This window comes from Cyphomyrmex costatus, unplaced genomic scaffold, assembly GCF_001594065.2.
Source record: "Cyphomyrmex costatus isolate MS0001 unplaced genomic scaffold, Ccosl1.0 scaffold51, whole genome shotgun sequence".
Lineage (NCBI taxonomy): Eukaryota > Metazoa > Arthropoda > Insecta > Hymenoptera > Formicidae > Cyphomyrmex > Cyphomyrmex costatus.
Genome location: NW_017279354.1, coordinates 1,343,168 through 1,360,631, shown reverse-complemented (window position 1 = coordinate 1,360,631; position 17,464 = coordinate 1,343,168). Strand labels below are relative to the sequence as shown.

The following is a 17,464-nucleotide window of genomic DNA, read 5'->3' as shown; positions in this document are numbered from 1 at the left end:
CCGAAATAATTAAATTTGTTACAGGCAATTGTACCCGCTCCCTACGGGCGCTTGGTGAAATTTATTAGAAAATCGTTGCACTCTCTCTTGATTTTGCATATTAATATCGCGTGAACTGGTAAACAGATAATTATTGTCGAAAACCAGAGACGAATCCGATGGTAATAAATGCAACCTGCGGATCTTTTCGCTCAAGTTAGACGGTGGTATGGATATTTTACCGAGATGAATGCGTTTCTCACGAGCGCGTACAATGTAATACTTAACTCGGCGCGAGATGCATCTGCTGCCTCTGGTACATTAATCACCGTCGCGCGTCGACCCGAGCCGCGCGCTGCTTCCATTACGCGACTCCACGGTACAAATGAACTGCCTCCGAGTGTGTAGTAGACGTTAGCTACCCGAGAAATTGATATCGTTTATCGAGGGCCAATTCGACTGTATAGGAAACGGAAGGCATATCAAGTACAATGTTTGAGCGGAAGTTTAATTTTTTCGTACCGGAGAAAGAGAGAATAGGGCGGCCATTAATACGAGAATGCAATTTGCATCGAAATCTGACAATGGCCAAAACAAATTCGTCGCTGTTAATATTCACGAACCGCGGTTAATATCTACGCGTTCGTGTCCTTCGCGAATTGTCGCTCTCGCCGCACTTGTTTCATTATAACGGTGCCTCGCGCATGAATTTACATGTAAATGAAGAACACGGAACCCCAGAAAGTTTCCGATCTCTCGTGAAAAATGTAGCTGTCGTGCGGTTTCTTTGCGTGAGGATCAGTGTAAGACGCTTCTCCTGTTCGAGATCAAAATCTACGCGCGGTATAAAAACATCGGACCGCGTATTTTACCGCTGTTTTATCGATCTTTTCTCTGTAAGTACCCGATGTTCGATCGGTTGACTTAAGTTTCCAAAGGCGAAAATAAAACGCGTGCTAGAAAACGTCTGCGGAGGTCGAATTACAGGAAATTTAATAGATTTAATCATTTACTGGATAATGAGATAGTCAATGTCTTTAACAACTTTGATTCTACTAACTTTTGTATTTTTACTTGTCTTTTCAACTTGTGATATCGAGAAAACGAGGATGCCTATTTCGCCTTTGCGAATTCGATTCTTCGTTTCTCTTTCTCTCTTTCTGCTTTCTCATTTCAGCGTTTTCTCAAGAATAACGACTTTCTAGTGGCAGTAAAATAAATTGGCTATCGCGAAGCCTACAGTCGCGCCTGTCGATTTCACAGATTGATTCTAGATAAGTTAATTTATTTTCTAGAGGGCAAACGAGAAGATTTTTCCGCGAGACTTGCTTCTCGTGTGTGAAAAAGAAACTAGCTTGATAAAACTGCAGAAGTTAAGGAAAGGTATGAAATACCTTTTTTTAGATAAAGAACGTTAAGTGACAAAACGGCATAATTTAATGTAATTTTAGAAATTTTTTTATTACTACAGAGAGCCACAAAGTAATAGAAATCAATAGAATTGAATAAAATGTAGAAATTTGATTTAAATGTATAAAGAATATATAAAAGCAACATAAAATAAATAAAAAAATAATATTAGCATAACATTATTTACTTTTTATATGTAATAACTCTTTTATTTTATTAAAACGTAAACACTATTAGTTTTAGCTTGATGTTTTGGTGGTTTAATCGCAATTGCGGTACTGAAATTTGAAACGGCTTGCACGTGATCCTCGTCTAATTTTGCAAACGTAGACTTTTCCGACCACGTGCGGAATCAATTGGGACGCATTGACTTCTCCATACGTGGCAGGAAACTTTCAATAAACGTGTGAGTACGGTTGGTTGTACAATCAGTATGTTGCATTTACGTTCATTTGGCATTTTCGAAAATTTCGTATGTAACACGAGCATAGTTTTGTTTGCGGGAACGCATGGATTCTTATTTACCAAAAACATTTACGAGGCATTATACGCTTTAACGTTTCATAAATTTCGTTGATGTTTGCACTTTGCTTCGGGCAGACTGGCAAATATTGATTGCTGAATTGAGATTCTGCATATATAACGCCCAGAGAATTCAAAGCGTGCAGTATTATCAAACGGAACCAATTAGTGTTCATACGTAGGCCAATGATTGTTTACGGCATGAAGCTTAGAATTCATAAAATATTTTTTAATTTTAAGGGACTGCGGGTTTTTCTTTTCTTTTGAATTAATTTGGGCAGTTGATACTCGTATCTTATTTCATAGCACTGTTCGAGTTCCAATTGTTAATCAATTATACCATATATATATTCTTGTCACAGTCATTATATATAAAAAAAAAAAAGAGAATAATCTTCTAGAGAAAAACTCGTACTTCTCTCGACAGCTTAAGAAGGCATCTTCTATGATGTCGCGAAAGAATATGTTCAAAACATTACTAATAGTTGCAAAACGTCATTCAACACGTGATGCCGTAAAAATATATAAAATCATAAATTTTTGTGCCAAATTATTCTCGTCCTGTACACGATAACCAATTTGTATGTACCTTTCTTTAGATCGCACGGTACAATCACGCACGATATATTTATTCACCCCGTGTATGCTTTTTATAATCGCACAATTACACCGCTCAATTACCATCAGACTCGTGTAGTCGCCGGTAATTACTAGCTGCGAACCGCCCTTGTACCAATTAACCACACGGTAACCATGTGCTAACAGCGCAGAAACTGTTCAGCAGGGGCCTCTACTCTTTATAGTCGGCGGACGAGTCCTCGAGAGGATCGAAGGATCATTTTCTTGTTCCTGCACCTGTGTCCATATGTCCGTGTGTGCCTGCGTGTGCATGTAAACGCGAATGTTCGTATGTATGTACATGTGTGAGAGTGCCGAGTGGGGACGGTCGGATTGAAGTACAGCCGGAGAACATGCGGAATTCAACGAGGGAGAATTGTAGCCGGGGAATTGAAAAGACGGTCGAGGACAAGAAAAAGTGAACGGGGCCTAGAAGTCGGATTGCGACGTGGCCAGAGCACTCTCGGCCGTCTCCTCGCGTCGTCATAAGGGCCTCGCTTCGCCACACTCGCAATGCGTTGGGTGTCCACGACGGTCCACGCGGTTACTGATTGAGTGGTCGCTGCAACAGAAAGAATGAATGAAATTATTAACGCAATCATCAGAACAAATAGTAGAAGAGAAGCTTCTTAGATTCACAAATATATAAGATTAAAGGCGAGAGTTCTTACTCTAGTATACCAATTAAAAGTAAGGTAATATTATATTACAATTTTGCACTTAACAATGTAACTGTTATATAACACCATGTGTTATATTACATTTCTATTGTTAAGCGAAGAATTGTAACATTGATATTATACTACTTTTAGTTGATGTCGATTTTATATTTAAATTATAATGTAGTGATTAATATCACAATGTAGTGTGACATTTTTTTTTTAATATTAATCGAAATTGGTATCAGTAATTAGCTGTGCACAAGTGAAGAAAAGAAAAATGTGAAGAGAGAAAGTTTCCTGAGAGGCAAAGCATCGAGCATAACATAAGTACTATATATAACATAAGTACTATATATACAGTTATAATGCAAGTTACATAAATAGATATCGTTTTTTATAGAAGCTTTCTGTTGGGTTCTCTTAATAAAATAGAAGGTATCAGAGGAAATTTTCCATTAAATTTGAAAAAACAGTGCTGCTGTTTCTTCCAACGAGAAGACCGCAATTTAATAAGCTCTATTAAATTAAAATAGTTTAATGTCCGTGGATTGCAAGTTGATGAAATTGCAAAATCCATTAAATTATATTGAATTTATGGTATGCGCCAAATGCATACAATTTATTTTGATGTTAACCTTTAGGACGGGGGGAAAACTTCTATTGCATTATAAGTACGGTGTCCTTATTAAGGCACTTCGTTAAATCAGTCAATATGAGATTCTTAGAAATGCAATTTGTGTTGCACGTCAGTGCTTCCTATTTACCGTAATAAATTTATGTAGCAAAATATTTCTCACAATAACAATAAAAGCAATAAAGAGGATAGTAAACATGCTGTTTCTTTCCTTTATATTTCAATAATGTTTTTTCTTTGCTATCTATGTTTGAATTTTCTTTATGAATAACAAGTATATTAATTTAAAGTACAAAAGATACTGGAGATAAGGAAAAACCTTTAATTTGAAGTTCCGATATCGACATTTTTTTTATCTTTTTGCTTTAATGAATAATATTGTTTCAGAAATCGATGAAAGAAACGCGTGCGTAATGAAACGATTGAAAACAATAAAGTACACACAGCATGGAATCCTTGATTGCACAACGACGAACTTGCTGTTATAACGAGTAAATAATCGAGTCGTTCCACCCCGTCGTTTATTCATGTATATGTATACGTATAGCGATATAGAATAATTTCGCAATATGAAAGATTCTTTCATTTGTAAAAGCAAAAATGCATTTCAGCGACTTTAGAAGTATACATTATCTCGATGAAATAATTAGAATAAAACAAAATTGAGATTATAAGAGCATTTCCAAGTCCTATGTCGAAATCTGTAAGCCACTGCCTTTCATGTGTTCCCTTATGTGGCTCTGCGTAGGCTATACGATTATGATTAAATGTGCAACTCATATGAATGTGTATGAATGAGATATGACGTCAATGAAGCGGTATATATGCCAATATTACAATATTCGCACGATGGTTTGCAATGTTATGTAATAATTATACACTTTTTTCCTGTTAGAAGCATGTTGATTACCGTGTTACATGTCTTTTCCAATATGTTTTTCAATATTGCAGTGACTTGTAATAATTAAAAGGAACTTTTATCATTTTTATCCTTATTTTAGAATTGTGAGATGAAACGGAATGGTTTAATATGTGTACACATTATGACAAAATATTCTCGCTGAGAATTCCACTCCTTTGCTTAAATTTGTTATCATAAAGCGCAATAACTCTTTTATGATGATTATATATATCACTGACATACACACACCTAGTAAAATGATTAAAATGCTACAACGGAGGGCCGAGGAATGAAAGCGCTGCGATGTATGGCGATGCCTTAATCTTTTACGACTTCATTGAATTTTTGCCACAATGCAGCTTGCAACCTACATGAGAATTGTTACATTTTGATTCGCTTTGACGTTTTATCTTTTGATACATTCTATTGCTGCCGCTAGTTTCTACAGAAACCACTTCAACCCGAATTCCGCGGATTGCCTCTTCTGATTATGTGCCGCAAAGAATAGAGGATAGCCAAAACCTTGGTTATACAAAAGGTTCTATTGTTAAATTGAGGACTGCCGACATTCGCTCGTGCTTTAACAATCAGGCTGAAGCTTAAGAATATTGCATATTCATACGGGCTTTTCTCACACAATAGAATGACACCGTCATCATAAAAAATATAATATAACTGGACATCCTAGAATTAAGTAGATGGCTTATGATAAGCATTTATCAAGTAATTTAAAGTCTCAATGTTGCCTTAAAAAATTAATTAAACATCAATTTATGAATAAAATTTAAATGTAGAGGAAATTAATCAAATAAAACATTATTACATTTTTAATATTAAGGATTAAGAAATTTTGTTGAAAAGGGTGGTACAATTTATTGCAAGGGAAAAGTCGGTTTGAAATTAAAAAAAAAAATACGTTATTATAATCGGATTAACTTCAATATCTCGCAGCGTTAATAAAAAGCAATAAAGCACAGAAAAAGTGTAAAATAATTTTTGTGAAAGATTAAAACTATCCACGGCAATGTAGATCTGACGTAAAGGGTTTATAAGAGAAATAACGAAGATTAGTACGTCGAGTTAGCGGAAGAGCAGACCGAGATGACAGGGATGGAAGCAGGCGGGATAGCAAATCGCCGTGGGTGATGAGAAAAAAAAAAAGAGTTCTGAACGCGATATCACCATGACCTACATCGTCCCTCTGAAAAAGAGCAGTGAATACTGAGTACATTGTCAGGCGCAGTAGTAGTAGACCGATGGTATCAGACAACGTTGCTCACGCAGTGGTTACTACTCAATAATGGCCCAACAACGTTTAGGTCAGATCGCGTGCTGATCGTGGCAAGTAGTAAGCAAGAATTTTTTAATTATTTACTTTCTCTGCCACTTTTTCATGTTCGAACTGTTTACGTCACTTGTCGATTCCCGTAACGATATCGTTTGCTTAGCGTGGAGCTTTCCGTTAGCTTTACTTCGTGGTATATTACGATAATAGCGATTCAAGTGGAGTGCGCGCATATGAAGGAAAAATAGAACGAGAAAAACCCGCATTGGGGTAAAACCGAAAAACTGAGTAACTGCGAGTAAGTTGTAACGATTTACTTGACATTTGTGAAATGAATTCCAGAGACTTTTGAATTAAACATTAAAAGGGGAAAAATAAGGAAACCGGATAAAAGTGATATTTAACCGCGATAGTCTAAATCGTTCTATGACGTGACTGTCATACCAGTAGAGGAAATCGATGGTAGGTGAAGTATTTGTTACGTTTACGAGCGTGCAACAACGGGACTTCGATAAGATCGTCATAAAGTTCATCGCAAGCTTTAGCGCCTTATTAATTCAAACTTTCATTGTAACCAATAAAGTTACAAGTCCCTGTGCGGCCAAAAGTGATTTCTACCGCCATGCTCGTACACGGCGAGTTTAAAGTTTGAAGTCGTACAAATTGAACGAGACAATTCGATAACTGGTTATGAATTAATGTCCTGTTCTGTGTTCTATGTTCTAATTTTTTCGACATTTTGCGAAGTCTATAATCTCTAAATGAAAATAACATCGAGAAAGATAGAATGATTCCAATAAAATGAATCGATAAAAATTATTTAAGTATTTATTATTATTATTTTATACAAATATATATTATACGAGTATATTTTTCTTTCAGTTTTACTCACAAAATTTTATTTAATTTTCATCTTTTCTCTTACAAATCTTTAAATTCCGTAATATAACGTATATTTTGTAAAATCAAATCTCGAACTGTTTGTTCTTCTCTGTAGAAACATTTTACTTGAAATTAATTTGAAAAATTTTATGATAATAAAACATATATAATTACAGAGCCAGTGGTAATGTATTTTAAAACTTTTATTGGACTGACTTTACTTGACGTAAAACGAATTTTAAAATACATGAAACTGTTAGCTGAGACAAGCAATGTCCACTTTTCACTTTGGTGTTAAAAATTTCTTCGATAGATAATGCCGCTCGGCCCGCAGGGTTGCATTTTATATGCAGTTAACTCAATTCTCGCTCTCTCTCTCTCTCTCTCTCTCTCTCTCTTTCTCTCTGTTTCTCTTTCGCGCCCGTCCATCAGCATATATAGCACCCGACCGTGGCCAACGAGTATGACCTTTTCAGAATGTCAACGAATGTTACAAGCACTTGCGTGACAGCAGAAGAGGTGGCGGATACGCGCCCTTATCCACGCTCGCACAACTCCCACGAGACGCAAAGTTATGATTACGAGAGCTCGCAATATACTCAAGGGACGTAAATTTTAGGGCCGCTTCGGTTGACATGCTCGATTGAAGTTCGAAATTGGAGTCGCCGACTGCACGGCGTTTAATAAGGACTTCGCCGTCAGCGATCAACGGGGGACTTGGTAGGAACCTGGATCTGACAAGGTCGAGGATACGTCCGACGACGCTATACGTGCTCGCTTTTAGGCGAGCTAATTCTTAACCGTCGTTACGGGAGAATGGGAGTTGAGATAATTGTGCCGCGTTGGCTGGCACAATTGTATTACTGAATAGTGAGTCATACATATTATAAAGAACACATTGTCCTTGTCATTTACCTTGATCTTTACAGTTATAAAAGTAATGGAACTGAATTTAATAAAATAAAAGTAAATTTAAAAAGTGAGTTTAATAAGTTCTTTATAAACTTCTCTCTATTTCTTAAAATAAAGGTTTAAATATATACCAATTAAATCGTTGTTACATTTAATTAATCAAGATTAAGAACTTGATATTTTTGAATAATCTGTTTTTGAAAATTTTTAATCCGAAGGGAAAATGTATGATGAATATTAAATGGAAATCTAAATAGGTACGTTCTTATACCACTTCGTTGTTATCGTCACTAATCCCCGACCTGCAAGCTCGTAGGAACCGCCGCTTTAAGCTATAAATATGGATTCCATTAGATTAAACGACCGCTCTTTCAGAAGCTTTGCCAAAAATCCGATAGATTAAGATAAGCTGGATATATAGTTTTGATCGCCATAACTGCAGTATAGTTTATAATTTTGCCCAATACACAGTTTAATCGATCAGTTAAATTGTAGTATTCATAGCAGCGTTAAATTGTAATCAATGCAGTAACAGATGTTGTAGTGACGGTTTGACATGCGCATATGATTTATACCATTATTTATTGTAATTTAATAATGCTTACGTATTATTTATTACAATTTAACAAACAATCGCAATTATATCAAATAGGCATGTACCGGCGACCTTCGTAAATGTAATCATGGCAATCGAAGCACGTATGTGATAATCAAGAGAGTTCGGTGTAAAGCTTTCAGCTCCGACGTAAATTCGTTAGTGTCACGCTAACCGGAGTACGCACGAACGCATTCATATACAGTGTACAGAAACACACGAAATTCGTGAGAACAGGCACATTAAACCACGTTGTTCTCATTGTATTATACTTATTTGTCGATAAAAGAAACATATATGTAAAGGAAACTTTTATAATAGCATGCAAAGATTACTATTTCGTTGTTATTATTGATGATATTAGTAAAATATTTTTATTTCTTTACAAATGTGCTCCGCTATATTTTTATGGATGCTTTTTTCCCCAATTTCCATTCTTGTCTTGAATTTTATTGCGAGTGACTTTTTATATAATAGTCAAAGTGACTATTCTCCTGTATTCTTTTTAATCTTGGTTTGGTTTTATATCCGTTTTTATATTATGTAGAATTACTTTTTTTACAAACAGTAAAATACACGACCTTGTATAAATTTGGATTAAGCTTGATCACATAATCGGCAAGAGGACTCGAGATTTATTACGCATAATCAGAGCTAAAAATAATCCTAACGGCGTCGTGTGCCTTACTCATGTCTCGTTTCGATCCATCTTCGCACGTGACACCATCCGCTGGCGTCAACTCCTTAGTCAAAGAATTATGAGACGGAGACTCGGGATCTCACGTTGCAATATAGCCAGCTGTTTTATTCCGCGTGCGTGGGACGTTGCTGACGCGGCGATCTTTAAGATGTGCTCCCAATTTTTTTTACAAGAACCATTCGTAAATATTCAACGGGGCGCTAGTACCTCTACTGCTGCCTACGCAAAGCTTTACCGCCTACCATCACTGTAATGCGTTCTTTTTTACTACATGTAAAATTACGCTAATGCAATATCATAAAAGGCGCTCCTGGGCAATCTTCTTTTCCGTTAAAAAAGTAAAACTACGAGAAAAGTCAGCGTCAGAACTTCAATGCACCTAATTTTTTAACTCGCAAAAAGAATGTTATTTCCGAATACTTCCTACAATTGTCTTTTATAGTTATATATTTTTAATTATATACATATATTTAGTTGTATATATTTTTATAGTCATATATTTTTTGAAAATATATCTAAAAGTATTAAACCAAGGTATATGAGGCGTCATTCATTGAAATAATAAGGACGCAATTCAAATAATAAAAACACGATGAATCTCACGCACAAATAGAGAGACAATGGGTGTATTTCTACCTTTCAATTGTCAACTCAACCATGATATCGCATGTAGTAAAGCGACATTCGTTCCAGTGAATGCCAAAGTGGCTTTTGACACACTGGGTGCAGAAGAGCGATAACAAATGTACGAAGAACTGAATTCTTTGAGCGCATTCGCCGAAATCACGTACAAAGTCATCGTATCTATTCGCCATCGTTCGAAGGCGTGGCTTCAAATTTTCAAAGGAAGTAATCTCGAGTAAACTTGAACAGAATTTTTATGTTTACCCGCAGTCGGGAATAGACGGTAAGTCTTTTGACCTAAAAAAAAATCATTTGTGCAAACTTTTAGTGTATAACTGAACAAAAAGGTATTACAGATACTATATATAGAATCTATTGTATACAAATAAAAGAATGTCATGTAATTTTACAAAGTTTATATATGTTTCTATAAAAAATTTAGTTTACGAACACAAAATGATAATAGTAATATTATTTAAAAAGAAAATTTAAAGAAGAAATACTGCGCGCGCTATGTGACGAATATATGCGAATTATTACTAATTGTGGATTATTATTAACTGCAAGTAATATTTTATGCGCATCAAACACTAGATTTTAGAAATTAATTTTATAAATTTTATAAGTTATGCACTTGTTCTCTATTATTAGAGAAAACAAGTATATTAGAAACACTGAGTTATATTCGCGGAGCCTCTTGTTCTGCACCCGAAAAGGGATGGGAAGTTTAAGCTTCATTAGTTTTCGTATAGATTCGTCGCAGCCGCAGCATAAATAGGATCAACTCTAAATCCGTTCAGGAAAGGTGCTTAATGTAATGTGCTAGAAAGATTGCGCGCGGTCAAAGATTGCCAGCTACGTTATATATGTTGGAAAATGGCTGAACATAGTAGAAGCGCATAGCGGTCGGTGATATCGTGCTTATAACCTGAAAAAAAAAGTTGGAGATGAAAGTTCCTTTTTCCCTTTCTCTTTCGATATATTAATATCCTTTAAAGAAAAACTGGAGCAGCCCTGACAGCGCCAGATATTTCTTTGACAGATTGTCCGCGGAGATTTCATAAAATTGATAACAAAAGCACTTTAAAATGTCTTCCAGCAACAGATTTAATTTAGATTTATATGTTGCTTGCGATACAGTCACATCTTATTCTCCTTCTTCTTTACTTTTCAAAGCACTTTGTCATACGAGATTATCTATTTTATTCTAAGCACGTATGTCGGTCTCTGTGAGCTTGGTACTTTTTCGAAATTTATTTTTATTCCCTGCTTTTACTCTACCGCTTTTGCTAAAGTTCGTAATATCGGTTATTAGAACGTTACCGTGTAATAGTTCGTTGGATATGACAACTCTGCAGAAAGTAGGATGACTTCAAGGAAAGCTATCGATCGTTAATTGTTTTTCACGAACACGAGGTCAAAAAATTAGTCGTGAATTAATCGACTGCCACAGGCATCAGCTGCCAGGTTATCAGTTTAACACGCGATTAAAAAATTGCGAACGACGTCGCGTTAGTGAAGTATATTTTGCATAAAATGTCTGTCGTCCCAACGGCGTTCTAGAATAAATTTTGTAAAGCAATATAAAATTATGCAAATAATTTTGCTCGTGCAAAGACTTGAATGTCTATTTCTGTGAGCGATTTTCGGAAAGACAATAATATTATAAACAGCAGCTAACAGAAAGAGAGAGGGAGAGAGACAGAGAGAATATAAATAAAAATTAGTAAAACTGGAGATACCAATGAAAAGAATAATTTTATTTGATAAAAAATATTTCTAATAATTTATATTTTAACATGTTAATTATATTTTATCATCCTTTAAATAGTAATAAACTAAACTTTTTATGTAAAATTCCGCTCGTGTAATTATCATTTTCAATTTCTTAAATGTAATTTCTGCTTATGCATGCGAAAAATGCGCGGTATCTTCTAAAGCCTCATATTTTTGCGAACACGTTAGCAGTAAAAAAAATCGTGCTACGTTGACATTTTAATGTCGAGTGTGAACTTTAAGATTTGCACGTTAATTAACTTTAGTGCATCGTCACGAGGTTTTCGCAGCGGTCGCCGAGCTAATCACATTTCCAATTATTCGCGGTGAAAAAATTGCGCCATTTCTATTCTTCAGGTACTCATAATCGAATCGCTACGCTTTGTTCTGAACGGATGTTGGCCGTTACAAAATTCAGGTTAAACGTTGATATAGAACAACACCGTCGAAGCATTCACGTACAGAATCTCGCGAATCCCTGACCTATATCCCTTAAAACATCGTATGACCATTACGTGTGCCTCTCGTTCACGTACTCTGCGCACGAATATAACACATGTACAAATATACATATATGAGATGACATATGTAATGTCGTTGTAGGGCGTTTTCTTCGAGATAGGGAGTGACCGTGGAAATCATAGCATGTGCGCTCTTATTCGTAAAGAGACCCTGTTTCCTTTACGGATAAGCCACTTCCGCGGCGGAAGCCCGTTTCTTCCAACGGCGCGGCGTTGGAACCCCGATAAAATTTCAGTCCGGAAAATTCGTCCATTTAATCAGCATGTGAAGAAGATCGCAAAGAAACGTAAACTTATTTTACGAGTGTCGTTGTAAAGGTGTGCTATTAAAAGATTCTATCAAGAAAGTATACGCGTTCAGGATAGGAGAAAAATTTTCGCTAGTGCTGCAGTGCAAATATAATTACCGACTTCCCTAGGTTTACTGATAATATCATTCTCTTACAAAACTATTTCGCGAATGTTATGACGGATTTAACCTTGGTATATAACGCAAATTATAACAGAATTGGAATACGCTTCTATTATCATCAAATAATATAGAATAACGAATGCTATACAAATATTTCTTTAAGATGTCACGACACTTTTCTTTGAATACCATTAATACAAGGCTATAAGTTTAATTTAATTACATGCACATTTTTAAACATGTTATGTTACAATCAACACAATAAATACATCAATGAATTATTTTCTTTATTATTAATATACCTATTTGTTTTTCATTAATTTTGTTTTCAATTTCATTAATTTCTTCAAGACTTTTTTCTTCAAGACTTCTCCAACAGTTCTCATATGAAATCTAGAAATTAACTCTTTGTTACAAGTAACTATTTATTATATTCAACGATCTTTCCTGGAAACGGATTTCCTGGGAAGCTTTTGACAAAATTTTCAATGAGAATTCACGTCACAATCCTACTGAGAATGTACTCTACGTGGACCATATTCAAGAATGACAGCAAGAACATACATCGGTGGCGTCTATATCGTGATTACGTAATGGAATAGAAGTTTCCCAAGTAAGTTCTAAGTCGCTTAGTTTCAGACTCGGTTTAGTTTACTACGAATGTAGAAGTGGTTACAAGACGAGCCTGTACTTGGAGCGCTGCGGGTGAAACTTTGGATCCGATTATAGGGTTTCAAGCCCGATTTCCGTATCAGTCGTATTTCACGCATTTGCAGGGCAGTCCTATATGCAAGTAAATTACTTATTACGCATCCTCAGACATGTACAATGTGTATAGGTGCATATTAACTTAATATAAACGTCATTGCTCTCGGTTTTGTATCTATATAGTCATCAAAAAGCGATTTACAGCGTAATTTTATATTTATGAACTAATTGCACAAACGCAAAATCAATTGTTTTATTATTGATCAATCTCTTTTGCGAGGTAAAATAATCCAGAATAATTCGCGGAACAATACATTAATAATAGAATTGCTAAAATCTGCAGCTGTTTTTTTTTTCAATTATTAAAATATCTTAATAGCTCATGCTAATTGTCTCGGAAAAGTTTAATCTGTTGCAATAAAAGTTTAATTAACTGAAGCTCTCTGTAATCTTCTGTGTAATATAAATAATAAAATATCTGTTGAAACTCGTTTTATATAATACGAAGTAGCCTGATGTGAATAAAGTACAAAATTACAAATAAAAGTGTAAAAATCCTCCGCTATATGGAATACTGAACATGAAAAAAAAGAGAAGTATAAGAAGTATATCCTTTGTAATCCTTTGTCAAACAATATAAGCGGTTATAAAGTAAGATTCGTTTTGACAAAGATTTAATTTTCAATTTAAACAGGGGCTTTATTATAAAATTGAAATTTATTTTTACATAAAAAAGAGAACATTACAATCTTCATTTTATAAAGCAGTCTATATTAGTCCTAATAGGGGGGGAAAAAAAAGTAAAGGCAATCATTACTTCGTAAGAGTGGCTTATGATCGATTTCGGAAATATAGCGAGAAGTTGGCGATCAAATGAGGCTGATTCCGAGTTGGAGTGCGTCCAGGAACTTTCAGCTAATAACAACCGATAGAGAGAGGCGTTTGGTTGCTGATCCAAGTTTATTTCACCGAGATCAATCTTCATCTCAGGATACACTCGACCTCCGTTAAATTCTCACCCTTTGTCGGACGTCACTGCTATGCGACGTGAAACCGTTGTTATCTCACGTTCGACGAGACAGATAATCGTTGGCTGTTCGTATAGCTATTCTCTTGGTCCTGTGGGATCGTGAGAATCTTACAAGTCTGATTACAACTGCCGGCAGTATGTAAGATGAAAGTAGTCTATTAACGAAGAAGTTCCTTTTTGAAATTTCATAGAATTAATTAAAATTCGACGACTTAGATATCACTTTTTTGCGTTATATGTGCGCACGTATAAGTTTCGTCAGCGAACTTTATCGATTTGTCCATAACTTTATTTGCCATATCAAACACTCGTTTAGCTTTCATCGCCATGGTGATACATCACTGTACGGAAATCAATTCGCATGCTCGCACGCAGCGATACACCATCAACTCTATTTGCGGTAAATTTTAAAGTGTACTAGCTACGATTCGATAGAAATAATTAAACGCATCTGGAAAACTGACGATAGGGAGAATTAATTATAATTTAAAGCTGAGCGCTTTCGACGAGCGCGTTTGTTTATGCGCGATGGGAATTTAATATTACTTATAAAAGCATCATATAAAAATTCATTATTGCGCCGCGCAATATCGCGCGTATACACTAGCGGGTTCGGTAATTAAATTACGAATAAACAGAATGTTATATTAATTTGAAATAATGCAGGCTCTCGCCTTAATTCAACGAATTATACAGAATGCTTAATCAAGGTGGCAGCTAATGGAAGCACTGGCGAACATTTCCGATAGATTCCTCACAGAGGAGGCTACTTCGATCGTAATATGTGCAATACACAACTTATGGTTACTCTACGATAAGCAGACTATGCACAGCGGGCTATATTGACGTTTGCTTCGTTGCAACTTATCGCACAGCTTATACAATTGTAAGCTGAAGTTCTTGCATTAACCAACAACCAGCGAAAAATCGAAGATGCGTAGTTCATTCTATGTCAATGGAAAGAAACAGTTGGCAAGCATTTCCGGAAAGCGACCTCAGCGTGAGTGAATCACTTTTGATCGAAGTTTACACGGATATAAATACACATTTGCAGTCTATATCGAACGAGCCGCTAACTTTTGCTCGCGCAAACGTTTTCCGGGTCGGTGCTGCGAGAACAACATGCTCGTAAAAGTAATCTAATCGTTTTCCGCAAAAGATTTATCCAAACGAAAAGACGAACAGAAAGTGCACGAGTCTTCTACAATTTTGTGAACACAGTTGGAAAAAATATGTTGAATTTAACACAAATCGCATGTCCCAAACAGTTTACTCAAATCTTTGTGTTAATTTAACATAATATGAGTATGTAACACGGATATACTATGTTTATATATCAACAAATATGGAATGTAATCTTGAATAAAACTTGAGGAGAGTTATGTGTACAATCAACATAATCGTTATGACAAAATTAACATGTAACAATGTTCTCTAAAAAGACGATTCGCTTAACAACACTGCCCACATTCCTGTTATAGAATAAAATCAACATCCTTATTCTGTAAATTTTAACATATTTACTAAATACGTGCAAATTGTGTTTTACGTATTTTTTAAATCGTTTCAATAACTTTACACTTAATATTCATTATATTCATTTAACATAAGAGACATATGTTAAATTTACATCTAAATGTGCACCTTACTTAACACAAAAACATTAACCAGCAGATTTTTCCACAAAAATACACAAATTTTCCAATTGTGTACTTCATCTTTTTAATCAAATTGGAAAGTTAGATACAAAAGATAAATAGATAATTTTTAATCGATTATTAAGCATAGGTAATATTGGGCATATCAGTATTGAGGATCTTAATGCGGATTATGGTGTCATGAGATTAATTTGCGATGTTCCGTGATGGACGTTAATAAATGAGGCCAAATAGCTGCCCTATCAAATCAGTGTCCTGTCCGTGTCGCGTATTCAACCGATTGGTGACATTCAGAAGATATAAACTCGAGTTTCAGTTAGTAGCTTTTAAGCTCCAATTTGCTGCGTATGTCAGCCAAAATTCTGCTGGAATACTTGCCTCGCATATAATTTTCACCGTTACGAAGATGAGAGACGGTACACGTTAATATGTCCAGGAATTCAATATAAACGCATGCGTGCAATTCGGCATGTGAGCTTCGAGGAGCGACGCAATTTGTGAAATGACATCAATACAGGGTAACGGGTTGTAAAATACGGTACAAAAAATCAATAAAATAAAATACAAAAATTGGTTTATACGCTGTGCAGCTTTATAAATGAATGCGTACTTATTTATCAGGTAAAATAATGTACAAGTAATTTGTACAATACAAATATGAGAACAAATCAATATCGATGCTATTTGTGCAGTGTGTGTACTCTCTTTTTACATAATACTTTCAATAAAACGCGACAAATTGCGATTATGTAATATTGATATAATGTCATTCGCAACAATTATTCCCAATTATCTGTGTTTGTCGAGTGAAATGTTCGAGTGAAAAGCGACACGATGTTCCGCCGGCGAGTACGGCATACTGTCGGAAGCGCGATCAAAAATTGATAGCGCGAGGTACAGTGCCAACGGTGTGAAATCATTGATGATCGGTGGAAACTAGTTTCCCGTTTAGCCTGAGGCAGTTGCTGAATTTCCTCAAGTTCCGAAACTGTTCTTCATTCTCTTTAAACGTACATCTACTTCAGATAAGAGAAATTTCGATAAATCAAATTAACATATTAAACGCTACAAAGTTCTACTTCCGTCTATATTTTAAGAAAAACGTTAATTAATTAATTTTTCATATATGACGTAAAACGAAAATGCAAATAAAACATATTTATCTCACTGAAACAAAAAATGTGATCACACTAAAATTTAAGAAAAATGAAAAAAGATATATAAAAGTTTTAACGACTTTTGTACAAAGGTCTTTACATAACGTATAATTATATCATGGAACGTATGAAATTGAACCTTACATCTTTAGAAAAATAAATAAGATATTGTTAAAAAACTATTTATTTCAAATAGTCTCTCTCGGTAAAATTTTCTTGCTTTTTCATCATTTAAAAAAATTTTTCCGTCTATATAGACACTTGTACTTTCATCACAATCATATATTTTTATAGACATCGAAATATCTGATCTAAAATGCATATATGATTTTTTTTCAGTATTTTCACTAGAAAGAGATCAAATATATTTTCCGAAAATTGATAGTGAATACGAGGAGATTCTCTACCACGTGTTCCTATATAGTTTTTCCTCTTTTCTTCATAATTTAAAAGAGAGTGAGAGAGAGAAAGCTGTTTC

The 17,464-nt window shown here is 35.0% G+C and overlaps 1 protein-coding gene across 1 annotated transcript in view; it reads right to left on the bottom strand.

The window, feature by feature from the left end:
- Positions 1 to 3,012: 3,012 nt before the first annotated feature.
- Positions 3,013 to 17,464, bottom strand: part of Teh1 (tipE homolog 1 phospholipid transfer protein) — a 28,810-nt gene continuing 14,358 nt past the window's right edge. Inside the window, exon 3 of the mRNA XM_018546027.1 lies at positions 3,013 to 3,091. Coding sequence (XP_018401529.1) covers positions 3,013 to 3,091 — 79 coding nt within the window. The remainder of the gene's footprint in view (positions 3,092 to 17,464) is intronic.